Source organism: Lepidothrix coronata, unplaced genomic scaffold (genome assembly GCF_001604755.1).
Source record: "Lepidothrix coronata isolate B3197 unplaced genomic scaffold, Lepidothrix_coronata-1.0 Scaffold24, whole genome shotgun sequence".
Taxonomy (NCBI): domain Eukaryota; kingdom Metazoa; phylum Chordata; class Aves; order Passeriformes; family Pipridae; genus Lepidothrix; species Lepidothrix coronata.
The window spans coordinates 1,147,356-1,173,912 of NW_016690204.1; the positions used below are offsets into that span (position 1 = coordinate 1,147,356).

At 51.1% G+C, this 26,557-nt stretch overlaps 1 protein-coding gene across 1 annotated transcript in view; it reads right to left on the minus strand.

Moving 5' to 3' along the window:
• Positions 1-2,654: 2,654 nt before the first annotated feature.
• RAB40C (RAB40C, member RAS oncogene family) overlaps positions 2,655-26,557 on the minus strand; it is a 36,884-nt gene continuing 12,981 nt past the window's right edge. Inside the window, exons 2-6 of the mRNA XM_017808776.1 lie at positions 19,738-19,798; positions 16,202-16,262; positions 6,441-6,518; positions 5,520-5,742; positions 2,655-3,711 (exon numbers count right to left, since the gene is read on the minus strand). Of these exons, the coding sequence (XP_017664265.1) occupies positions 3,431-3,711; positions 5,520-5,742; positions 6,441-6,518; positions 16,202-16,262; positions 19,738-19,798 (704 nt within the window). The 3' untranslated portion in view covers positions 2,655-3,430. The remainder of the gene's footprint in view (positions 3,712-5,519; positions 5,743-6,440; positions 6,519-16,201; positions 16,263-19,737; positions 19,799-26,557) is intronic.

The following is a 26,557-nucleotide window of genomic DNA, read 5'->3' on the forward strand; positions in this document are numbered from 1 at the left end:
TAAGCCGTTAAAACAAGCGTGGCCAGTCTGGTACGAAGTGGAAAATCTGATCCTAGGGAAGTGAGAATGCAGGGGAAAAGGGAGGTCAAGGGGAGGTGGGCTGGGAAAAAAAGGATCAGACAAAAAGTCTCCCTCAACCCCAGGAGCAAATCCCCTTTCTCTGGGGCTCCCAGTGCCTCCGAGGGCCACCTTGACGTGACACTGGTGCTGCATCCTCTCCGTTTCAGTCACATTTATCCCAGGATGGCCTCCAGCTTGCTCCAGTCTGGGCAGGATGGGTGACGGCTCCCCCAGGATCACCTGGACTCAAAGAAGGGATTTAAGGCTTTGACTACTTGCAAACCTGTCCCTGTGGAGCAGGGATGAGCACAATTCCTGGCAAGCTGCTGGGGAGCCTAGTTTTCTCCAGCCACCTACGGGACCAACTGTGTTGGAAATGATTCTGTGTTTTCTTAGAGCTCACTACCCCAAATCTGTGAGAATCAAGAAGAGATTTAGCCTCTGCATGTACAGAAAAGGGAAAAAGCCACCACAGCCAGGAATCATGATTGTGAAGACTCCCCAGAAAATGTAATTTGAGTTATTTTGTGGATGACCTGGAAGTGGCAATACACCCCTGCACTAGAAGCAGCCCCAAATCCCCAGGTACAGGCAAACTGCCACCTTTTCCCTTCAACCTCTTCCCAGCCCACACAAAACTAGATACAACTTCTCCACCTTTCAATTGGTAGATCAAAACAAACAAAAAGACTTTAATTTATACAAAACAAAACCATGTAGAATCAGTTGAACAACACTGACTGTACAAAGGAATAAAAAAATAAAAGGATAGTCCAAAAAAACCAACTCAGGAATGGTACAAGTGTTGGAGAGCAGCTACAGACTAGTGTTGACATCAGATGCAAGCATCTTTTCCTTTTAAATTAAAAAATAAAAAAAGTTTGTTGCTGGGCAATCACTCCAGGGAAATCATCCATCCTCACTCCAGACAGGATCCGTGAGACTTTACAGGGTGGCAAAACCCAAACCAACCACAGGGAAACGGTGTGGGGAGGTGGCACACGTGGCACAGCCAAACCAAAGCAGAGGTACAGCCAGTTTTGAGACATGCAGCAGCTTGGTGGTTTCAGGAAGGAGCCCTCCATCCCTCTTTGCCCCACACACCGGTGCCGGGAGCAGCCGGGGCCCTGCAGTGCCCGGGCCGTGTTTCCCAGGAGAAGCCGTCAGTTTTGGTGCCCGTCACCTGTTGGCCGTATATCCCCGGGCTGCTGAGCCAGCGATTGTCTTCTGCTGTGTGTTAAGTGATGGGAAACAGGTGCCAGCCAGCCCAGACAGGTTCTCCAAATCCCCCGGCCTTGTGCCACCGCGCCGGGCCCGGCCCCGGCTTTGCTCTCGAGCCAAAGCACCACTACAAAGGATTCTTCTCCCCCTCCGCCTGCCTGGGGTTTAATTCTCTCCCCGCTCACTTGAGCTGGGTGATAAAGCAGAGATAAAGCTGAGCCAAGAGACCTGCCCCTGTTGTGTTCTGCAGAGGGGAGGGGGAAGGCTCCAGCACCTCCCAGGTGGGCTCAGGAGCGAGGGAAGGCAATGTCCCCGCGGGGGGACGTGTCCAGCCCGGACACGGCGGGTCTGGCGGGTCTGTCGGCCGCACAGGAGCTGCTGCGGCTTCATCCTGCCCACACAGTGCAACGAGCGGCTTGGGGAGGGGGAGCGGAGCCAGCCCAGGCCTTGAGGAGCTGCTGATCCCAGGAGCAGGATGGCAGCACTGTACACTTCACTTCCTACCATGGTACTCACAGTCCACACACCCCGGCCACCCAGGAGAATCTGCCGCCACAGCTCAGCCCCACTGCCAACCCCCTGAGCTTCTGGGGTAAGGGCTGGGCATTATTTCTCAGCTTCCAGGTGAATTCCCAGCACAGGTCAGCCGTGGGATGAAGCCAGGAAAGCAGGTGCACTCGCTTGACAGAAGATCCATCCCAAGCTCTTGCCCCTTCAAAACCCAGGAGCTGTCCTATGGAGCAAAGCAGTTTGCTCTCCTGATCTTCTGGGACTACCCCAAGAACTGAGTGACTTTGCCACTAAGGGACCTGGGGATTGCTGTTTCCCCACCCCAACCTTTCACCTTCCTAGTCCCTGCTCCTTCACGCTCCAGTGGGAAAAGCCACTTCTGCCCTTTCCCACTTTCATCCAGGAGGAGCCACAGCAGTGCAACCTCAGGCAGCATCTTTGGGAAAGCAAAGCTGGAAGCAGCCAGAATCCAGGGGCTGTCACACGGGGTAGTGTCCTGGATGGAGGGCATTGGAAGCAACAGCCAAAGTTTTGCAGCAATAAGGGACAAAATTCAGCATTTTTCCCTGCTTTAGGTACAATGCTTCCACCCCCTGCTCCCAAATCCCCAACCAGAAGGCTCAAAGCGAGCAAGGCATCGGTCTAACCCCAGAGCTGCCTCTTCCTCCTGCCTGCCAAAAAACCCCAGCCCCCAGGACCCTGGCCTCTCTACTCTGCCCCTCTATCCACTCCCATCCCACCCTGCATCAGCACTCACAAGTTTTAGGGAGTGATTGGAATAAAGCAGCTTGGGGCATGTTCCACACGAATTGTCCTTTCCTTCTGCACACATAGTATTTAAAAACGCCACCACGAGCCCAGGGGTGAGGGAAAGTCTCTTAAAGCATTTATGTGTTTTCATCAGAAAATCCTCCACTTCTCCCCTTTGCTGACACTGGGAAAGTCCATCCAGTGCTTGTATTTACATGGCTGCATAAAATTTTCCCTGACAGCTTCTTAAAAAAACCCTTAAAAAACAAGTGATATATATATATATATGTATAATATTTACATAAATAAGCGAAGGCAGCGAGCGCTGCCTTCCCCTTTCCAATTGGCCAACTCTTGCCTTGTTTTCTGGTTTTTTTGGCAACAGCAGGTGAACATCCCGGTGAAAACTGTCATTATTCCCCTGTCCCTGTTTCTTATTGTCTACATCCAAGGATCACTATTGCACCAGCAATCTGTTCAGGAGGCCAAGAGTTAAAGTTGCAGCACAGACTCTCCTTGCCTACTCCCTTAAGCCTCTCAATCTTCCATTAAATCCATTGCTCCATTGAGACTTGATGAGCTTTTTTTCCCCTTCCCCCCTCCCCAGCCCGGCAGCTGCTGAATTTTCCACCCCAGGCCGAGAGGCAAAGCCCAAAGCATTCTTGGAGGGTCACTTGGCAGATCCTCTCTCCGGCAGCGCTGCGGGATCCAGCCGGCACCACGCTTCTTCCTATGCCAAGCCAAAACGTGAGCACATTCCTAACGCTTGTGCGTGCCATTGGAAAAGCAACCCATCCGAAAGGATCCAGTGGGAAAGGGCTGGGTGTGCAAACAGCTGTACATCGGTGGGTGGGTGCGGATCCGACAGAAGCTCCCGGTGCCCATCCTGCTAAGAGATCTTGCAGTTGTTGCGTGAGCAGTTCTGTGGGGGGCTCTGGGGCGGCCGGATGGATTTGGATCTCTTCAAGCTGTTCCCTTTGCTGCTGCTCCCGCCCCCACTGCTGGCCAGGGAATACGACCGGCCGTGCATCATCACCGCGTTCATCCCGTTGGCCATGGAGAAGGACTTCAGGTGGCTCTTGATGGTGACAGGCAAGGGCAGCTTGTCGATGAGGTGCACTGGGGTGCAGGACACAATGGCTCGGCAGCACAGGTCCTGCAAGCTGAACACTGTGGGAGAAAGGACCACACAGTCAAGGGCCAAGAGATTTCCTGGGCTGCCCTCATCCCACAGCTATTCCTTCCTTACGCTGCACAGCTCCAGCTCCTCAGGGAGATATGCCAAGAATTACTGCATAGGAGCTTTTATTAGGGAGCAGGTTGGTTAGGAAAAAAGCTTGGGCAATCAAGGTGAGCTTTGCTGTTGGAGGTTTTTGCTTTGCCAGACACCAGCTTTGGTGTCAACACAGGGTTAGGCACTGCCAGCCCTCCCCTGCTCAGTGCCCGGGGTGGCAGGGCCTGGCTCACATTCCTGACAGACACTTGGCTTCTCAGCACATCCTCTGGCAACTAGGGCATGCCCAGGGAAGAGGCAACAGGGTCAGTAAGTCCTGAAACAGGACAGTGTCCCTTGGGACCTCCTCAGGGAGCAGCAGCTCTCTGCAGAACCCCCCAGGCACAGAGACCCCACCAAGCCAGAACACCACTCTGCTCTTCCCCTTTTCCCAGCAGCCTCTTAGCTCAGCCTGCACCATGTGAGCCCGCCTTGGGAAGTCCCTCTCCTTGGAGGGGAATTCCCATTCAGCGGCCACAAGAGGGCACGCGTTATCCTCCTCCCGCCCGCCAGCGCCACGCTGCTGTTCCCGAGCACGCGGTCCCGATCCCGAGCAGGCAGCTTCCCATTCATAGAAACACAGAATCATTCAGGTTGGAAAAGCCCTCTAAGACTATCCACTCCAACCGTTCTCCAGCACTGCCAAGGTCACCACTAACCCACTTGCCCAAGTGCCACATCTACACCTCTTTTGAACACCTCCAGGGTCGGTGACCCCAACCCTGCACTGGGCAGCTGTACCAGGGCCTGACCACCACCCTTCCAGGGAAAACATTTTCCCAATATCCAATTTAAGCTTCCTCTGATACAACTTGAGGCCATTTCCTTTTGCCCTATCTGTTCCCAAGCAGGCAGCCCACAGTTACAAAACCTCTGGAAGAGGTTCAGGAAAGGTCCGTGAATGCAGCACATTCCCTGCCCACCATCCCTCGGTGACCTGGAGACTGTGGCACGGCAGCCAAGTGCGCCGCAGTCGGGGACAGGAGCCCAGGCAGAACATCTGGGGACTGGGGATGGCGAACAGGATTCCCCCTCTCTGGTGAGCAGGAGCTGAAGATCCATGGGAGGGTGGTAGGTCACCCCAGGAGCACAGATCTCCTGCTGCTCAGACTGCAGTGGGACACTTCCAGCCAGGAATAACGTGGGAACTGGGATTATTTTTCTTCAAAGCCAACAGGCTTTCTTCAAGCCAACATGAAATCTGCTTGTGGTTTGCCTCACTGCAGCCCATGTGCCTGGATACATGGAATCCCCCAGCCCACTGCTGCCTGCTGAAGGTAGGGAGGAGGCTTAGTCCCTTTCAGCTCCTTGGGCTTGCTCTGCTTCCCTCTGGAACAGGGGGGACAGGCTCAGGCAAGGGCAAGGACCGAGGTGCTTACGCTTGGATTTGTCCCACACAGCCGTCTGACTGAAGTACTTTCAAGCTGGGAGATAATTGCCCTGAGCCTCCTGCAGAGTGAGTGGGAAGGTGGAGGATGCCCCAGAGCACTGCAGATCCCAGACATGCTGAACTGCCCTGTGGAGCTGCCCAGCCCTGCGCCAGTCCAGGCAGCTTGTGGCTCAGCTTCAGCTTGTCTGGCCCAAGGCACTTCTCCCTGTCAGGTGGATTCAGCTCCCACAGTTCCTCAGGAACACCCCCCCTCCAGGCAGCCCCATCCCTCCACGTGAGCCCAGCCTTCCCCACAGGAGCAGCCTCCTTGCTCACCTCGGTTGGGCCTCCAGATCTTCTCCATGCCGTGCCGCATGAGGACGATGCGGGACAGCTCCGTGAAGGACTCGATGACGTTGAAGTTGCAGAGGGGGCTCACCTCGAAGAAGGTCATGCAGTTCTTCTCGGCGTAGGCCCGCGCCTGCTCCGTCGGCACCTGCCGCTTGAAGGCCAGGTGGAGCCTGTTCCCCACCAGGATCCGAGGGACACCTGGGGCGTGCTGGAACAGGGAAAGGAGTGGAGAAATCATGGCTCTCGTGAAGGGCCCGGAGGGGAAGCTGTGTGAGGACACTGAGGGCACTTGGTGGGTTCAGCTGGAGCAGAGGAGACTGAGGGGAGACCTCACTGCAGTTCCAATTCCTGGGCAGGGGCAGAGGAGGGGCAGGGACTGAGCTCTGCTCTGGGGGGACCAGGGACAGCAGCCAGGGAATGGCTGGAGCTGTGTCAGGGCAGGCTCAGGTTGGATCTCAGGAAAAGGTTCTTCCCCCAGAGGGTGGTTGGGCACTGACCAGGCTCCTCAGGGCAGTGGGCACAGCCCCAAGGCTGCCAGAGCTCCAGGAGGGTTTGGATGATCCTCTGGGGCACAGGATGTGACTCTTGGGATGTTCCTGTGCAGGGCCAGGGTTGGACTTGATGACCCTTGTAGGTCCCTTCCAACTCAGCACATTCTGTGATCCTGTGATTTTAGAGGGAACTTCCCTACCTTTCTTGACCATTCCCCAGCCCTTTCCTACTACTCCAGATTTACACAGAGGTGGAGGGCAGGCACTTATCACTTTGCTCTGCTCAGTACTGCACTGCCATTGTGTTCCCTCCATAGCAGAGCCATTCCTGTCCCCATATCAGAGGTGACGCCTCAGGTGATACCTCCCCAAATTTCTGCTATAGATCCCTGCATATGTTCTTCCATTCCCTTACCTCATCTATTTCCTTTATCCATCGGTCTATCCCATCGAAGGACCAGCGATTAGTGATGTCGTACACCAAGAGAATTCCCTGGTGGAAGAAAATCAGAAGCAATCAGGAGGTTTCATAGTAGGCAACATGAAAAGAGGGGGACATACCTGAAAAGACCATCTCCAAGTGCAGAAATCAAGAGGGCAAGGGACAGAACGTTGCTCCAGCTGCAGCATTTGTGTGCTGATAGGGCAAAAATCGAGACAACAGGACTGTGCTAATGCACTCCCAGGTCATTAGGGAAGGTTTTACTTTTGTTTTGGCTTTGGCATCCTCCAAATCATTTCCAAAGCTGCAGTCTCTACACAGGAGCAGGAACTGCCTTGGTGACTGTGTATCTGGAGGAGCAAAACACCCTTCTCCTGTCTCAAATTTGATACAAGCTCACTGAGGCAGAAACAGTCTTTTTCTTTCCCCTTACACAGAAGAGCTGCAGTCAGTGGCAGAGAGACAGCAGGGCAGGACAGAGTTAATCAAGCACACTCCTCTTCAGAGTGTTTTCCCTCTACAGAACAGTCTCATTGTCAGCCCTGTGCTGACAAGGAAAAAGCTGAATGATGCCAGTAAGCCCCACAGCATCTCTGCAGGACTGAGCTCTCAGGACTGGGATCCACCTGGGCTTTGCTGAAGGTGTCTCCCACTGTCACTGGCACACTGACCCTTTCTTCTGCCAAGAGGTACCTACAGCATCCTCAGGCCCACCTCCACCTCCATTGTCCCTGAACACCACCCACATCCATGACTCGCTTCCCAGTCACCTCTGGAGATGCAGCACAGTGGTGCTGGCCCAGGACTGGCACAACCCAAGGCAGGAGCAGCTCCTTGGAGTCTCCACCTCACCCTGAGCCTGGTTAGCAGGACCCAGGAGCATGGCCAGACTGGTGGCCACCACTCGGGTCCACAGCATCTCCCAGCACGGAGCTCTGCTCGACTCAGAGCATTGCTGAGGACAGACACGAGGGCAGTGCTGGCCCTGCAGGCACACGAGGCAGTGCTCGGTACCGGCTGGGCACACACAGCATTTAGGGAATTGTCCTCAGCAGCAGCATTTCTCCAGCCCCCCTCTTACTTTTCTGACTTCTTGTCACTCTCTTCTTTCCAATCAAGGACATTCCAAGTGACAACAGGCACTCCAAGCTGACTTGGCAGAATTGCAGTTGAAGATGCCCTGAAATGGGAACTAGGGAGGAGCAGATGATCTCGTGCTGAGAGAGGAGACAATCCAGCTGGGAAGGCAGCACTGGATGAAAGGGAACCCAGGAGCAGCAAGACAAGCTAAGGGCAAACCAAACCAGATCACTGAGCAGCAAGCTCAGCAAACCAGTCCTCCCTGAATCAGGGGTATCCTAAGGAACAGCTGTCCCTCCAGTTTGGCCCCAGCACAAGCTTAAACTGGCAAAGGAAGGGCTCAGCTGGCAGCCTGGTCCTTGAGGTGCCTGGATTCAGCCCAGGGAAGGAGGGAGCTGACAAACTGCCCATCATCTGTCCTGGTAAGAGTCAGGGACCACCAAAGCACCCTCACCTATCTGTGGAGTTGCTCCTTCATTCCCTGAAATGGAAGATGTGCTACACAGATGGGAAACACCAGCTATCCAGTCCTCCCAAAATCCCTGCTGCTGCCAAAGCCCGTGAGGGGCAGCCTGTACAGCCTGTATCTGATACACTTCAAATTTATGAAAAAATAATCAGCAACGTGAGATGTGGAGCACACAGGAGTGATAAACTGGCATCCGAACCACGAAGGCACCTGAATCCTCCCAGTGAAGTCACATCTGCAGCTGGCACTGCTGCCCCACAGGAACAGCAGCCTTCCCCCAGTGCACTGCGTGTGCCTTGACCTTGTCTGTCTTTCTCTCAGCTCTTTCAGAATAAGCAGCTCTCAAAGCCTGACCAATTTTATAATTTTAGAACAATTCAGATTCCTTACTCTAGAAAATTCTGATTTTTCAGCTTTAGTCCCAACCTCACTGCATGGTGCTTCCACCCCAGGGTAGGTGCTCCCCAGGCAACACTTGCTGTTTCTGCCCTCCCTGTCCCACCCACATCTCCACATCTGCACCTTCTGCACAGAGGCTCAAATGTACAAAAACAGAAGGGGAGGGGGCACAAAAGGCAAGTCAGGTGTAGTGGGTTGGCTTTTGTGTTTGACAGCCCAACATGAAGAGTGAGCCCTTCCAAGTGTGGGTTTGAGGTTGTTCTGAGGCACCTGCCATTTTCATAATGGCAAAGTATCTGTGGGATGGGAGAAGCATCTTCAGTGTCCTCCAAAGAAAGTCTGGAGCTCATGCCTAGAGTTTGTCATTTTTTTTGCAGTGCCATTTCTAGAACAGCCCAAAAATGTCACACTCAGAAAGAATTGGAGGTTGTTTTTGTTTTGGAGGAGAAAAGGGTCAGTTTCTTCCACACTTAGAGAGGAAAAATTAGAAGGAAGTAATGATTTTCCATAATTAAAAACATCCCACAAACCCAAAGATGCTGCTTTTCAAGAGCCCCATCTAGAAATACTTACTAGCAGGATACATCACATTTTAAGTGCATATTGAAAAAAAAAAGACTCTGAGCTTTCTTTTAATTTTTCCTCTATCTGTTTTGATTTCCATCTTCCAAGGCCGCGCGTGAGAATGAATGAGAGGCAGGAAACAACGAAGCAAAGAGTTTGATGACCCCCTTCCAAGACAAACGGCCAGCAGGATAAATAAAGTCTACTTCCTTCATCTCTGGATTGACAAGTTCCTTTAGCCAAGAGAAACAGACCCAAGACCTAGTTTGTGCTGACTGCTCTTGCCAGGAATATGCTTTAGGAGGAGAGAGCTTTGCTGGCAGCTTCCGCCTGGATCTTCTTTAAATAGGAATAAGGATAAAACATCAGCAGAAATGCAGCCCCACGTTCTCAGCAGGGTGGAAGGTCAAGCCCACAATTTCTAAAAGCAAGAGATGCCACTCTGTCTGCCAGCTGGGTCTCCAGGCCACGCCACAGCTCCAGCACGCACATTTATAGGGAAGACTGTCCAGGAAAGTTCAGAAGACACCGAGGCCAAGCTGCCTGTGCCCTGCTCTGTCCCCATCCTGCCCAACCCAGCTGTGCTGTAGCTCAGCAGAGGGAGGACACAGCCTTCTAAACCTCTGGCCAGCTCCTGGTGCTGCCAGATAACCTTGTACTGCTTCCAAGTGGTGCTGGCATGCTCCAGACACCACGTTTCCAGAGCACACATCCCAAATCCACTCTGTCATTACCATCGCTCCCCCAGAGAGAATAGCACTCAGCCATGCACACAGAGAGAACTGGCTCCATCTCTGCAGACAGTTCCAAGTAAGATCTGTCAGGTTTTTTTAAAGTCTGCTTTGGAATAACGTGCACAGAATTTTAATTTCCTCCACTCGACAAATGAACAGTTTCCCATTTGCAGCCTAATTTGCTCTCTAAGTGCCTAGATGGCTGTCAACACTGTATTCTCTCCATGGCTCTCCATTTTTAGCTTCACAAAGCCCTTTTGTGACCATTACGTACCCCAGGTTCCCACAGCATGCAGTAAAAGCTCCACACTCAGCTTTCTCAGATCAAGGGTATCCTGGACCCCTCACAACAGCCTTCCTTCCTTCCCTCCCCAACCTGCCTACAGCTTCTCTGTGAGGTGGAAGAGGACTGGACTCATCCCCAGATCCATCTCAGGTCTTTTCACAGTTGATTTTCAGAGTTCATTCCCATTCTGGTTTTGTTCCACACTACTGGGATTGGCACAACCCTCAGCACAGCAGTGACAGAAATTTCCACATGAGTGAACAAGGAACATAGAGAGATCACCAGTCATTGTATCCAGCAGCACATGTGGACACTTACTCTGCCAAAAGCCAAATTTGTTTCCAGCAGGAGCTGACACACAGATCTGTCCACATAACCACAGTGGTGGTGAGGAAGTACCATCTCTGCCTGCTTGCAGCAGGTTTGGACCAGGTTTATCAGCAATAAGCTTTGAAAGGCGAGTGGAAATCAGCGTGTTCACTGTTGGTGCAAGTCAGGCTTGCCCAGAAACACTTCCCAGATGCTTTAGGAGCTGGATCTCACAAGGAACTGCTGGAAGCACTCCCATGACTGCCAAAGGCCTCAGCCCAGTGCAGGCAGGTGACAGGGTGGCCAGGGAAGTGTCACTCACTGCTATTCTCCACTGATGGAAAAAAGCTGTTGCTGAAGAAGCCTGAAGACCCCCCAGACTGGATTTCTCTGGTCCACAGGATGAAGCAAACCATGAACAGAAGATCCAGTGCTGACAGGAACCAGAACACTCTGTCCCTCCTGCTCTTTTGGAGCTCCATTTGGTCATGGCTTTCCAGCTGGCACCTAGGGCCTTGGCTCGTGGGCAGTTACATCCTGCTGCCAGGTCATTTCCCAACACCACAGCACACTGGGGGGTTATTTATCCCTGTGCTTTTGATAAATATTTTGGCAGGCAGGGCAGACTTCTCCAGCAGCTAGACAACCCCATCTGAATGACCCAAGGCAGGTAAGGTATTTGCTGCAACCAAGAAAGCAGAGCCTACACCTGAGTCTGCTGAGCTGCCAAAAATCCACCACCTTCCTGCATACTAAGAAGCCCTTAACAGGATAAACAGCAGCTCCTCGAAACACCTGCCTAAGCAGAACTCAACAATATTCATCATTCCTTTAGGGCTGCAGCTTTGCTGTAAGATGGGAGCATTTTTCACACTGTCTGGGAAGAGTTTGGCAAGCCACACTTTCAGGAACAGTTTAAATCGCTGGCATATGAGGACATCAGGAATGATCCTAGCACTGCTTCTTCCTGGCTGGATCAGGAAGCACCACCACAAGTCTTCTTCCCCTCTCTGATGACTCTTGGAATAGTTTGCATCTGCTCACAGCAGCCAGAAGAGCCACAGCTGCTCCCAACAGCCGAGATCAGTGTGCCAGCTCTGCTGTTGGAATATTGAAACCTTGAAGCCAAGCTCAAAAGGAGCACAAGTCCAAGAGCAAAAAAGATTTCTGCAGCACCTTTAAGCATCACTAAATACCTTTCACCATACCCTGAGCTGTGACAATTAACATAAAAATCCTTCTGCAGCACAGCAAGCTCCAGACTCCCTGGGTTGGTTCTGCACATGCAACGCCACTGGGTTTCCATCTCTACCTCCCTGGCCCTGCTGTCTCCATGACATGGCCTGCACACTCTCTCTGTGCCTGGAGGCCAATGCTTGGCTATCCCAAATACAAACGCTCCTCTTTTGCTCCAAAATGAGACCCTGAAGTGATGGCCCTGCTGGCCCTGCAGACTCCAAGAGGGAAGGGATGAAGTGGAAACTCAATCCCCAGAGAAGCCAGAGAAAAGGAGGGGGGGTCCCAGGCACAGCAGCCCCCACAAGCCTCCACCTCAAGCCCAAGAGCTCATTGTGTCCCTAATGAGATCACATCTGCTGGGCAGGACAGGGAGGAAGGCAAGAGCTCTGTGATCCTCACAGCAAACCCTGGGGCAAACACGGCTGGTGTGCCTCAGCTGGAGGAAGGGGCTGGTCCTTGTTCAGAGCCAGCTCATCAGGGCAGTGAAGCTGTTTTACTGCAGATGTTTTCCAGAGGAAGAGGTTCCTGCTGAACATGAAAGCCACATGTATGGACCCAGGCAAGTGGAGTTGAAATTGGAGAAGGCATCAAGGTACCCAAGTCCTCCCCCTGGGGAGGAACCAGCCTGAAGTTCAGTCTGAGGGTTGTGCTGCGGAGGAAAGGAGAAATCCCAAGGTCTACTCCTATCTGGAGACTGTTTTTCCACGTTGCAACTGCTCCAGGGTTTACTTTAGAAGATTCAATTCTTATTGCTATGCTCAAAAAACAAGAAGGAGTGTGTGGGAAAGTGCAGTGTGCTTCCCTGGCTTGGAAGCACTTTTCATACCAAGTATTCTCTTAAGCACTGGCTATTCAGACCGTGGTAAGGACTGCCAGCTTGCTGAGCCAGCCTCCAGTTCTCACAGCTAACCTGTCAAAATCCTCTCTGAAACCTCATTCTTCAAGGTCCCCTCGTGCTCCACAGTCCTCTACCCTGCAAGAACCTTCTGCTAATTCTCAGTGTGAAGCTGCTCATGGCCAGTTTACACCAAGCTGTTCTGGTACAAATATCACACTGCACTGCAAACAGAGCTTTTCCCACCCTGGCATCTCTGTTCTCTGCTGGATTTGTTCTTCCTAAGCTTTTAGCTTTTAGGTTAAGAAAGCTGCTTCTCTTGCCTCTGATGGGATTTGCGTCAGCCTTCCCACGGCAGAAGTCTTGGAGCCTGATGATTCCAGGACAGTAGAGAGGGAAGCAAACAGCTGAAGCCAGTACAGCACACAGGCCTGAACAAATCTTGGAGACCCCACCTGGAGTACTGTATCCAGCTCTGGGGCCTCCAACATCAGAAGGATGTGGACATGTTAGAGCAGGTCCAGAGGAGCCCACGGAGATGCTCCAAGGGCTGGAGCCCCTCTGCTCTGGAGCCAGGCTGGGAGAGCTGGGGGGGTTCACCTGGAGAAGAGAAGGCTCCAGGGAGACCTGAGAACCCCTTCCAGGGCCTAAAGGGGCTCCAGGAGAGCTGAAGAGGGACTTGGGACAAGGGATGGAGGGACAGGCCAAGGGGGAATGGCTTCCCTCTGCCAGAGGGCAGGGTTAGATGGGATATTGGGAAGAAATTCTTCCCTGTGAGGGCGGTGAGGCCCTGGTATAGGTTGCCCAGAGAAGCTGTGGCTGCCCCATCCCCGGGAGTGTCCAAGGCCAGGCTGGACGGGAGGGTGGAATGAGGTTTAAGGTCCCTTCCAACCCAAACCATTCCGTGGTTCTAAATCAGGCGACTCAGGAGCATTTTATCTCTTTCGCTGCCAAGACCACAATGGTCAGGTTGTGTTTGTGCTCAAGCCATGCCAAGAGGAGTCAGCTTCTGCATACTGAAAATAACTGGAGGTGTTGGAAGTCCATCCTTGCAATCACACAGGCATTTGTTATTCAAAACAAACAGTCCTCTTGCTTTGGTTAACCATTCAGAGTATAAATTTAGATGCTTTCCCCTTCCACTGAAAGATGTGGGGAGTTATTTAAGAGAGTACCTGTATTCCTGTTAATACAGGAATATCAGTGTATCACCACATGGGAGCCAACCACTTCATGCTGAAAACAACCTGAGTTTTCCTCCAAGCTGCCTGGAGCAGACAGTACAAGGACTGCAGTCACTAGTCTTCAAGAGGCTTTCCACTGTGTTTCACTTCCCTTGGGAACTCCTCCTCCTCCTGGGCAGACTCACTCCTTAGGGCTGGTTTGCTGCCTGAAGGGAGGTGGGAGCCAGCTGGGGGTTTGGTCTCTTCTCCAAGGTAACAAGGGCAAGAGGAAACAGCCTCAAGTTGTGCCAGGGGAAGTTTAGGTTGGATACTGGGGAAATTTCTTCCCTGAAAGGCTGGTCGGACCACTGGTGGTCACAGGCTGCCCAGGGCAGTGGTGGAATCACCATCCCTGGAAGTGTTCACGAACCCCCTGCAGAATGTGGTGCTCAGAGACATGGTTTAGTGATGGCCTTGGCAGTCACTTGGCTGGGCTAACGGGTGGACTCGATGATCTCAGACGGCTTTTCCGACCTTAAGGATTCCATGAATTGATGAAGTATTCACCCTGAAGGTCCCCCTGCCTGGCTGATGAGGTTCATTGTCTCAGCCTCACTCCTTGGGAGGGGCAGGCAGCAAGATGGAGGAGGCAAACCTCAGGTGAGAGTCCCTCCAGCAAAGCTGATAAGCACAGCACAAGGGCAGGACATTGCCTCCAAAGCGAAGAAGGTCAAAAACTTCATTTTGAGGAAGGAAGAGAAAATCACTCCATTTCAAGCTTGAGGTCAGGTCAGCCAGATACCTTATGGCACCCAAATGTCATATCCAGGCTGCAGGAACCCACAGATGTGCTGTGCCAGTACCTCACAGCTCCAGGCAGGTTCTAGACCTGTCTCTCCATCCAATTCCTCATCACTCCTTATTTCACCTCCCCCTCTGCCCCAGTTCCCTCGGTGGCAGCAGCAGGTACAAGTTCTGGTGTGTGGGTGCAGCCCTGTGGAGACACAGCACTTGCTCTGAGGAGCTCACAGGCTACACTGAGGGGAGATTCTGCACAGTGGCTGCAGACAGGGGTAAAAGCTCTCAAATGGTATTTCTGGACATATTAGTTGCTGCTTTCTATTCCCAGTTTATTCTGGGAATCTGACACAGCGAGGTCTCAGAAAAAAGCCTGATCAAAGCTAAGCTTCATGGTCACCAGCAAACCACACTGACCAGGCTCTGGTCATTTATAACTGCTGAGGGAAGTGATGTGGCCTCAAGCCCACAGGTTCCATTAGGAGGTTGTGGACTCCCCATCCCTGGAAGTGCCCAAGGCTTGGAGCAACCTGGGCTAGTGGAAGGTGTCCCTGCCCATGGCAGGGGGTGGAACAGGATGAGCTTTATAGTCCCTTCCAACCCAAACTGTTCTGTGATTCTGCGATTGGAGCTCCAGACTTTTCTGAAATGTGTAAGGGCAGAGGAAAGCTTAAAGATAAACTCAGACACAGGACTGAGCATGTGAATGGGAGATCCTGGGCTCTCCCACTGCAGAATTCCAACACTCCTTGCCCTGCACTTCTGCAAGCACCAGGAAATTGGCCTCTGCTTCAAAGGAGCTGCCTCAAAGCATCCAGACCACCAGAGATGTGCACAAACATGAATGAACCAGAGATCTCAACCTCACATCCCCGGTGAGGTGTTCCCATGTCTGCGGCACAAGGGAATTTGCAGGAAGTCTTAGGGAAAGAGAGCAAGATGGATTTTCCCAGTTTCAAAAGCAAAGGTCCTACGAGGAGCAAAAAGCCAAGAGTGGCAAGAGCTTAAATGAAAGTGGCAAAGTTTCCCAAAGGCTGGGAATCTGCCAGGATACCAGCACAGTCAGGAGGCTGATAGGCAGCTTCTGACTCCGGGTGTCTAAGAGAGGAGGAATTTTCTCCAAAGTTTTCCAATTTGGAAACAATAAGGTAAATACAGTAGCTCATTAAACTCAGGGAGACTTTATCTTGGAGAGCCTCTGTCATGTTATTACAAGGACAACAACAGAACCGTGAGAAAACACTAAAAGCAATTTTCCAGAGGACCCCAAGGATTTTTGTGCTGTTGAGGATCTTGATGCTATTCTGGAGCAGGCCCCAGAGGAGAAACTCAAACTGTAAGGCTCTGCCTCAAGTTTTAAGGAACACACGCACTTCACAATCCAACTGAGCTGCTCTAGTTCCAAGTTTTCCTCAGACACACAAGTAGGAGCCACCCCTATTTTTGGAACTGACTTGAAGGCAACACAGCCTGGAAGAGCTCCACTGGGAAAGCCAGTGTCATATTTAAACAAATTTGGGAAACCTCAGAAAGTAGGAGCTCCCACATCAAAGCTTAAGGCACATCTAAAGCGAGAATTGCCTCGTCCTCTCTAACCCCACCTCTAGAAATTAATACTGAACATAGCCTGTACAGACCTTTTCTGTAGGAGTTTAGCAAAGTCTGTCATTCCCTCCCCTTTCTCCCACCATTTCATAAGAACAGAATCCCAGGCAACAAGATGCCTCTTGGCATCTCCGCAGATCCTTTTGCTGATCAATGCCTTCCTCTTCAGAGCTCTTTACTACAGCAGAAAAGATTCCTACAGCCTAAAGGAAAAGCAAATGCACCTCTTCAAAGCCCTGAGAGCAGCACTTACCTGGGCTCCTCTGGAGTAGGATCTGAAAATGGTGCAAAATCTCCCTTGCCCTGAAGTGTCCCTGAAACACAGAAAAGTTACAGCTGTGAAATGTGGGGAATTGACTCCCATACTGCACATCTCCTGCTGGACCCAAAACACCAGAATAAAATCAGTGTTGATCTTGTCAGATCTTTAGAACACACATGGTACCCAAAGTGCTCTGCATGGTGGGTTTTTTGGGAAGAATCAGTGGGTACAACACCACATTTGGACACAGTCAGACACTCAAGAGGTTGCCACTGTCATTGTGCTTCCCATGGAGAAAATACCAACCCAAACCACTCGGCTTCAGTACTGTCTGATGAAGTATGAGGGTGCAAGTCATTTTATTCCCCTGGGCAAAGGATCTTCTGTCTTGGTTCCCTACAGCCCACGGGAGTTCAGAGTCAGAGTGAGTCTGCAGAGCTCTCCCTGGCATGGAGAACATCTGACCTACCATAAGATGACTGTAACCACTACAGGGAGGAGAAATTATCTTGCACTATCTGGCTTCTTATTTTTTCAAACAAGTTTTAAAAATTGAAAATAAAGGGAATTCTCTTAGATTCCTGACAGACCTGGTATGGAGAGCTAATGAGCAGGACTAGGGAACAGTGTTTCTATCCCACTGGGACAATAAGGGGCTCTTCAGTCACTATCATTTTTACTGTCTTAGCAGGGTGTAACTAAGTTTGACAGCATTACCAGCACTCCAGTGCCTGTGGGAACATCTGAGACAAAAAGCCAGAGCCCAGCACACCAATTTAACCAGTACAGACTTAGATGCACCAGGGTAATCAGATACATTATCATGTTTGCCAAATCTATTCCCTGGGCCAGAATAAAAGACATTAATGACCACTGAAAAGACTGATGATTTGCCCCCTCAGCCCCAGATGTGCATCAGCTCCATGAGAAAGGCACTGACCTCAAGTTCAGGACAGTCACTCCTTCAGATCTAAAGCTTAAAGCTTCCAGGGATCATATTATAGGCCCTGGACATCAATCTAACAGCCTGTGCTTACATATCCTTCTCCCTTGACAATCAAACAGTGGGTAAGTAATGGTGAAAGATTACACTAAGGCATCATAAACCATTGTTATCAGCTTTTCAGCTCCTGTGCTGTTCTCCAGCTCAAGAATTGCGGCATAAAAAGAAGATGGTTTCAAGAGGGAAGCAGTAAGTTACTACACACTTGGGGCTGAAATGTTCCAACAGGCATCTTATGAGAGAGAGGCAAGAATGCAAGTGGCACATATAAACACACAGGCTGGAAGAGATAAATGAGCTGCTTCTGTTCTTTTTTGTAAGAAAAATGAGGACATTCAGCTTCAGAGAGCAGGGTGTAATTAAACCACCAAACTCCACGCTGCCAGAGTCACTCACTGAGGCTGAGAACATGGAGTTCATTCCTAGTTAACAATTCACACAGGTTACTAATATTCCTGTTACTTGACTCAATAGCTGGTAGGGGCTATTTAACTCCATGTTTTAGGGCCTGTGTCATTCCCCACAAGACCCATGTAAAACCCAGAATATGGGCAGACTATCCCATCCCATCCCACCCCATCCCATCCCATCTCAAAGCTATCCTACCCAAACACCATCCTACTCTATCCTATCCTATCCCATCCTAAAGCTATTCTATCCTTCCCCATCCTATCTCACCCTAATGCTATCCTATCCTATCCTATCCCTCCTCTCTCATCTCCAGGATTGCTGTGCCAGCTCCTCAGCAGGTTAAACCTCAGACACAGCTCAGCCAGGACTCCAGCTCTCCCTGCAGTGCTGGCAGACAAGGCAAGAGTTACCCCTCCCATGGAATGTTCTCCCATCTCCATCCCAGTGTCCTGTCACTCCAGTCAGTCCTGTTCTCCAGGGGTTCACCAGACTCTGACACTCTGAGGTCTATTAACTGCTCTTGTTTTAATTTAATTTTCTCCTCTAGTCATTGAGAAATATCCAGCTCCTGAGGGACTAAGGGCTTCACCTATTTTTGTCTTCTCCTTTCCTATTCTGTCTGTATTTCTCATCCTTGGATCTCAGGAAAATCCAGTATTGCTTCCAAAATAGTACTGTTCCCTCAATGATCAACAGCTGTACAGGAACACAAAAGCATACAATGGTTTGGGCTGGAAGCACCTTAAAGCCAATCTCATTCCACCCTCCTGCCATGGGCAGGGACACCTTCCACTAGCCCAGGTGAATCCAAGCCCCATCCAACCTGGCCTTGGACACTTCCAGGGATGGGGCAGCCACAGCTTCTCTGCCCAACCTGTGCCAGGGCCTCACCACCCTCACAGCCAACAATTCCTTCCCAATATCCCATCTAACCCTGCCCTCTGGCAGAGGGAAGCCATTCCCCCTTGTCTTGTCCCTCCAGGCCCTTGTCCCAAGTCCCTCTCCAGCTCTCCTGGAGCCCCTTTAGGCACTGAAGGGGCTCTCAGGTCTCCCTGGACATGAGCCAGAGTGTGCCCAGGTGGCCAAGAAGGGCAATGGATCCTGGCCTGGCTCAGGAACAGTGTGGCAGCAGGAGCAGGGAAGTGATTCTGCCCCTGGACTCAGCACTGGGGAGGCCACACCTCAAGTGCTGTGTCCAGCTCTGGGCCCTCAGCTCAGGAAGGACATGGAGGGGCTGGAGCAGGTGCAGAGAAGAGCAACGAGGCTGGGGAAGGGACTGGAGCACAAGTGCTGGGAGGAGAGGCTGAGGGAGCTGGGGGGGTTCAGCCTGGAGAAGAGGAGGCTCAGGGGAGACCTCCTCACTCTCTGCAACTCCCTGACAGGAGGGGGGAGCCAGGTGGTGGTCGGGCTCTGCTCCCAGGAACCAGCAGTAGGACAAGAGGGCTGGGTCTTCAGCTGTGCCAGGGGAGGTTTAGGTTGGATATCAGGAAGAAATGCTTTACAGAGAGGGTAATCAGGCATTGGAATGGTCTGCCCAGGGAAGGGGTGGATTCTCCGTCCCTGGAGGTGTTTAAGGTGAGACTGGATGTGGCATCAGTGCCACGGGCTGGGAACCACGGCGGGGCTGGATCAAGGGTTGGACTTGAGAATCACAGGATCATAGAATCAGATGGGTTGGAAAAGACCGCTGAGATAATCTTCAGGTGAACAACCCCAGCTCTCCCAGCCTGGCCCCAGAGCAGAGGGGCTTCAGCCCTCAGAGCATCTCTGTGACCTCCTCTGGACCTGTTCATGTCCATGTCTTTCTTGTGCTGAGGACCCCAGACCCAGACACAGAACTGCAGGGGGGTCTCACAAGTGCAGAGTAGTGGCAGAAATGGTCAGGCATGATGGAGAAAGACAGAAATCAGACTATTCCAGCACAGAGCAGCACGGTGTTTGTGCTACTCCACTGACAGAAAGGTATCTGGTTTGCCACAGGAACTCACTGGGAAGAACAGGCAGGAGCCTCACCATGGCCAGGGATGCTCCGTGCTCTCGGGTCCAGCAGCCCCCCAGCACTCCCAGAGCCCCCTGCCCCTGCTCTCCCGGCCTGCATCACACTCACACTCACCAGAGTTCCAGCTTGACCCTTCTGCCATCCAACAGGATAGTAGTGGTCTTGTAGTCAATTCCTGAAAGAAAAGCAAGGAAAAGCTGAGCAAACACCGGGAAGGTCTTCAGAGACACACAGGAACCCTGCTCTGCCCACCCGGATCTGTCACCTCATGTTTACTGAAAGGGATGTTCTCCCCCCTCTGCTCTGCTGCCTCTTTGTGGAGGACAATAGAGACTTGATAGAAATAGGCTTCTGCTTCAAGGCAAAGACTGCTGTGCTGGAGCTCTATCCCTCCTCCCTGAAAATGCAGTTAACCCCATTGTTTCTTACGATTTGTCCATTGTTGGATAAAACCTGTCAGGAGAGGCTGGATGGGGCTTGGAGCAACCTGGTCTACTGGAAGGTGTCTCTGCCCATGGCAGGGGGTGGAATGAGATGGGCTTTAAGGTCCCTTCCAACCTAAACCATTCTGTGACTATGTGAGATTCAGTGGTTTGCAGCATTATCCCATATGACTGATAATTTAGACTTTTGGGGGGTGAGACACAAACTCGTTTTATAAGCATCTCCACTACCTGAGCCTGCAGTTCCAGCATCTCAAACATCCCTGCCTGCAGTCACAGGACATTTTGAGAGGTGGCTGATATAGAAAACCTGCCCAGGGAATGCTGTTTCTTCTTCTGAGCAGCCCTGGGGTGTGGATCCCAGAGGCAAGGCAGGACACAGTCCCCCTTATGAAGGGCTGAGAAGGCAGCACAGACATCATCTGCTTTTCACACACAGCACCAGAACCCCCCCCAAACCACAACACCCAGCTGTGCTGGCACACAACTCATTCACTCAAGGGGTGTCCAACATCTTCAGACACACAAGGAGTTTGTTAACAGGGGGAGCCTGCCTCACAGTCAGACCGAGAAGTTTAAAACGGGCAACTCCACTTGCAAGCAACAGGTTCAAATGATGCAAAACTCAACCCTCCCCACAGCCCCAGGCACAGGGGTAGAGCCACAGCTGCACCTCCCACCTCCTTCCCGAAATCCAGGTGCCCAGGAAAAGCAGCTTCTCTGCAGGCTCTAGTTAATAAGCTTCAAGTGAAGTTGCTTAAACAAAAGCACGAAGCACCACCACTGCACACCCACTGAAGCATCAACTAATTTACAGCCCTCTTTAATAAAGCAGAGTCGCTTCACTCTGATTAGATCAACTTTATTTTTTCCTCTTGCCAACAGATATCAGACTTTGAATCTGTATTAAAACCCGACCTGCATTTCCCTTTCCCTGCAAGGAGAACACTGCCCTGACAACCAAACAGACAAGTTTGTCAATAAAGCAAATGGATTTTTCTGAGTCATCTGCAGGAGTTCCCTGTTAGTGAAAAACAAATTAGATTTCAGCCTTCACAGGGTGCTATAAAAAGCAATAAAGATAATTATCTTAAATCCCAACTATTTCCAGAGCTTTATCACAGAAAACAGACAGTTTACATTTTATCTTCCTCCAGAGACAAGTGACTGATCTGTATTTATTTTCAGGCGGGTATAAATCTCCTTCATCCCCAGGGATGGCAAGGAGCAGTGGGAGCAAGGAGGGAGTATTCAGACATCTTTCCCCAGCAAGGAGGGAGTATCCAGGCATCTTCTCCTGCCAGTTCCTGACCCAGGCTCTGATGGGCTGTTGGGAAGGGGCTAATTAAGCCCAGTGTGCTGTTTCAGAGACTGCCCCACGCAGAACCTCCTCCTCAGGCACAGGAGCTCCTTGCAGGCAGGGAGCCCTCGCTCAGCAGTGCAGGCACACAGATGGAGCAGCTGCAGGAAAGCACCAAGGAGGGGGAACAGAGGCAGTTTTCAGGGCACAGAAACCACATTTCCAAAACTGCCACTGGTGAGGTGAAACAAATCACTTGATTATGAGCCCTTAATAGAGGCTCAGCTTGACTGGGAAGAGAAGAAAGCTCATTAATGTAAATGTCAAACACACAAATGTCTTCATTAGGCTCCACACCCACAAACTGTCCATCCTACATCCCCAACATGGGGAACATGGGTTCCCTGTCCCAAATATTCATGACTCAGTCACCAGAGAAATGCTTTAAATACTCTGTGTTCATCTGAAACTACATCACATACTTTAAACCAGAGTGACACCAGTCTTTGGTTGTTTCATGTATGTATATATATATATATATATATATATATATATAAAATATCAATAATACAGCCATGACCAAAGCAGAAAACCAGTAAAAAATGCACTGGAAAACTTCCTGGGGGAAGTTTCTTTCCTCAAGATGCTCAGGGAAAAAGAAACAGGCAAAGCAAAAGCCCTTCATGTCCTTCACAGTGATGTCACACACAGAGAAGGTGTGTGAGATGGGGGGAGGAAGCACGAGGTTGTCTTTGTACCTGCAGATCTCCCTTCCCAGGAGTCAGGCAGGATTGGCAGCCCAGAGCTCCTGTGGGAATTCCCAGAGCTCCCCACGATGGATGGTTCTAGCAGGGTCTCCAGGTACCTGCTGCCCCCCACATTTCATGCCAAGTGCAAAAGCTCAGTGAAAAAAAAAGTACCAAACCTACCCCTTCCCAATTCCAGGCAGCTGGAATTCCAGCCAAGTGGTTTTGTTGCCTGGCTCAGGGCAGTCTGTGTGTTTGGGCAGAACTTCTCTCCTTGGAGCACTGGAGGTGGAGGGGGGAGGCCTTTCTGAGGATCACCCCCGTGGCACTGCTGGGACACTGCTCTGAGATGGTCACACACACCTGAGTTAAGGCAGAGCAGTATGCGGTCAATGGGGTGCAGGAAAGTGCTGTACTTTTTAACTTGCACACACCCAAACTGGCACTAGGGACTGCATTTACAAAAGGTTTTGGAGCAAACTCTGCCCACAAGCTCATTGATAAGGACCAAAATCTGTACAACTGATGTTTTGGAGAAGATTTCAGCCTCCCTCTTCCAGAAACACTCAGAGCATCAGGACAGCTCAAAGGGACTCCCTTTTGGTATGTTATTTTTCCCACCTGGTTAGCATCCCAGGCAGGACACAGCTCACAGCCCTCCCACAGCTGTGCAGGATGACCCTGGCTCACTGGTGCCACAAAATCTACATAATGTAGATGTTGGAATTTTCCCCCAACGTCGCCTCCCCTCCATTCCCCCCATCCCCTCCCCGGGCTGCCACGGGTTTCTCCTCCCCCACCTGGGGATTTGGGACTTTGCTTTGTTTTCTTCTGAAAGTTTTTAATTGCACCATTTGTTGTTTATTCAGATTTTGTTACTATAAAGCTGTTTCTTTTTCCCTTTCCACACTTCCACCTGAAGTCTCCTTATTTCTAAATTGTAATCTTGTTAAACTAAGACAGCAGCCCAGCTCGCTTTCCTAGGCCCAGCCTACAGCTCAAGCTCAGCCTTGGCTCCTCCCTCATCCCAGGGACATGGGGACAGAGGGCCACAGCAGCCACTAGATGCCACCTCTGTGCAGAGGCTGAGGGCAGGGAGACAGTGCAGGCCATGGCCACGCCAGGGCTGCTGCTCTGCCTCTGCTCTTCAGGCAGCTCAAGGGCAGTTTTTAAAGTTTCCTTTTTGTAGTTCACAGAATCAGAGAATGCGCTGAGTTGGAAGGGACCCACAAGGGTCATCAAGTCCAACCCTCGCCCTGCACAGGAACATCCCAACAGTCACACCCTGTGCCCCAGAGGATCAGCCAAACCCTCCTGGAGCTCTGGCAGCCTTGGGGCTGTGCCCACTGCCCTGGGGAGCCTGGGCAGTGCCCAACCACCCTCTGGGGGAAGAACCTTTTCCTGAGATCCAACCTGAGCCTGCCCTGACACAGCTCCAGCCATTCCCTGGCTGCTGTCCCTGGTCCCCCCAGAGCAGAGCTCAGTCCCTGCCCCTCCTCTGCCCCTGCCCAGGGAGCTGGAACTGCAGTGAGGTCTCCCCTCAGTCTCCTCTTCTCCAGCTGAACACATCAAGTGCCCTCAGTGTCCTCACACGGGCTTCAAATCAAGGCCCTTCCCCATCTTTGTTGCCCTCCTTTGGACACTCCCTAAGAGCTTATATCTTTCTGACACTGTGGTGTTGACAGGTTTCCCCCAGTTGAGCATCCCCTCTGCTCACAGCCAGGCACAGACATTCCAGTTGCAGCCCTGATGCCTCAGCAGGGCCGTGCTGCTCAAACCCCACCAACCCCACGCGGTGACGAACCAGCCCTGCCCGGCCCTCGGGGAGCGGCGCCGGGGCAAAGAAACCACTCTTGTTCAAAGCTTATTTTATATCAACTGATCTCCTCCTGGACCAATATCGAGCATGATGCAACACAGTGAATGAGGCTTGGGGAACAAGTCTGGGCTGTTCTCTCAGATTTAGCACTTGGGCCGACTCCTCTGCTAATTTTCCAGCCCTGCTTTAGACTCCTGCTGACGCCATCCCAGCCCCGTTCCTGGAGCAGACCTGGCACAGGGCACTGTGCAAAGGGATCTGCTGTCACCAAGTCTGATGTCAGACACCCAATTCTCCTCTGCAGAGCCGGGTTTCACACTCCCGGGCAAGGCTCCAGGGAATTCCAAACCTTTCCTTCTATTGCCAACTGGTCTAAGGAAAACCTAAGAAAGCAAAGTCATTTTCCCATGGGAATACACAGGATTTGTTATGGGAAACTCTGACCTCTTCCAGATTACTCATGCAGTGCACAACACACTTTGCATTGATATCACCTGGAAACCCCACACCCAACCTGAGCTTAGTTCAAGCTTTCACCCAAAAGATGACACCTGATGTGAGTAGGAAAAGTAAAACCCCTCCAAGAGAAATGACAGTTTTCTGTCATTCCCTTTCCCCTTGGGAATTCATGGCTTGGAGACAGGGGTACCTCCACTCAGCCAAGCCCCTGAACTGCACCTGCACGAGCATGGGAAACACAATGGAGGAGTCAGCAGGAAAGCAGGTACCTAGATCTGGAAGTCCCACTGGAAAAGGCAGAAAGACAAGGGAGATGTGCATTTCATGCTCTCTCTTTAAACAGATTGATGTCTCAGGAAAATTGCTTTAAATAGCTCAAGTGAACAAGGCTCTGTAAATATTTACTGCTGAAACACAGTGGCCTCTGGGCTCTGTGTGGGTCTTTGTTTCAGAGAAAAGGAGACAGGTTTTGCTGTTGCAGACTCCCGAGGTGCCCTAACGCCTGGGTGGGGGACCAGAAGGGTCACCTCCCCTTAAAAAGGCAGATTTGAGCAAAACCTGAGAGCAGCATGTGCCTTTCTCCTGCTTTAGCTTTCCAAGGGGATCCTCACTCAGTGCTGGGGCGAGAACGATCCCAGCTCTCGGGGTGATGCCAGAGCCAATACTGCATTTTAGGTGATTGGTCCAAATGAAGTGTCCTCTCTAACGATCCAACTGCCAACAGCTCCATTGCACCTACACAAACACCACAAAGGTACAACCAGGACTCACCCCATAACAGAGGGATGAAGGGACCCATCCCACTTTAAACCAGACATCAGCAGGTTTTCCTGAGACCTCCCTCGAAGGCTGGGCAGCAACACCCCCAGTCTGCACCCACAGTGTCTCTCAGAAGAACATAATTTATTCACAAATCTAGGGCAAAAGACATTCCAGGTGATGCTCAAAAACCTCTTTCCAAAGGAAAAAAATTTTAAAAATAATAAAAATAAACCAATGTGCTCAAGTGAGACATTGATACAGTTTGAAGGCACTTGCTTTTCTTCTCAGAGACACCCAAAGTCATTTCCACTTTGACACTTAAAGTCATTTCCAGTTTGCATGAGTCAGACTGACCAAAGATGCTTTTGCCACCTCATTTCTTACATGACTGTTTTCTGCTTGTGGGAGCTCGGAATCCACCACCTCACTCTGTTAGTCCACCCACAATAAAAACCAGTGCACATTACTTGAACTTCATTAAAAATATAATCAGTTCCCCCAGCTTACAGATGTGTGCTGTATAATGCCACCTCAGCTTTTTTCCTCCATTTTTAAAATTAAATTGGGTTTCATTTATTTATAGTTCAAAAGAAGACAACCAATCCACTGGCAAAGTGATATATAAGGTCAACAGGCAAAACTGGAGGTGTGCAGTGACGATGAGCCAAGGCCAATCCTTCATTCAATGCACTATATAAATAAGATCAATCGAGGGGACTCTGTCACACCCCTACAGAAATGCTCTGCTCCACTGGGAAGTCCCAGCACTGGTTCACTGCCTTTCCAATCCAAACCTCCCCCTACTGTAGAAGAGGATAAAGTCCCCATGATGCATGTGAGGAATGTGTGAGGGAAGATAGTTTGGACCAGTCCTGCCTCGAGCAAAGGCAAACCCACCCGTGGGATTGGTTTCGCTCAAGGATTGGGTGCACTTGGTGGCTGATGCAGAGGGACAGAGAAACATGATGTGCCCCTCAAGGAGATGTGATTTTTAGGTGAGAACAGTCTATGTTCAGTTGTATGATACTGGTTGCTGAATGACACTGCCACTGTGTGCCAGAACTGCCATGGACAGTGAGGATGGACTGCTCCAGATACACCAGTCCTGAGCTCCTGATGCAGCTGGAACCAGCTGACAGCACACCAGCCCTCCTGCCCTGGGAGACATCCAGGATGGAGAGAACCCACAGCCATGGACTAAATGAACTCAACAGACACCCTGGGGGAATGGTCACTGACTATGGAAATGATACCTTATGTGTGTATATACATATATATATATATACACATATATATATAAATATATATATGCTCTTATGTATATACATATAGTGGGAAGGTGTAGGATCTGGGTATGACACAGATGGTATAGAATAAGGGGGGCAGAATGCCCTGGTTCTGGCCA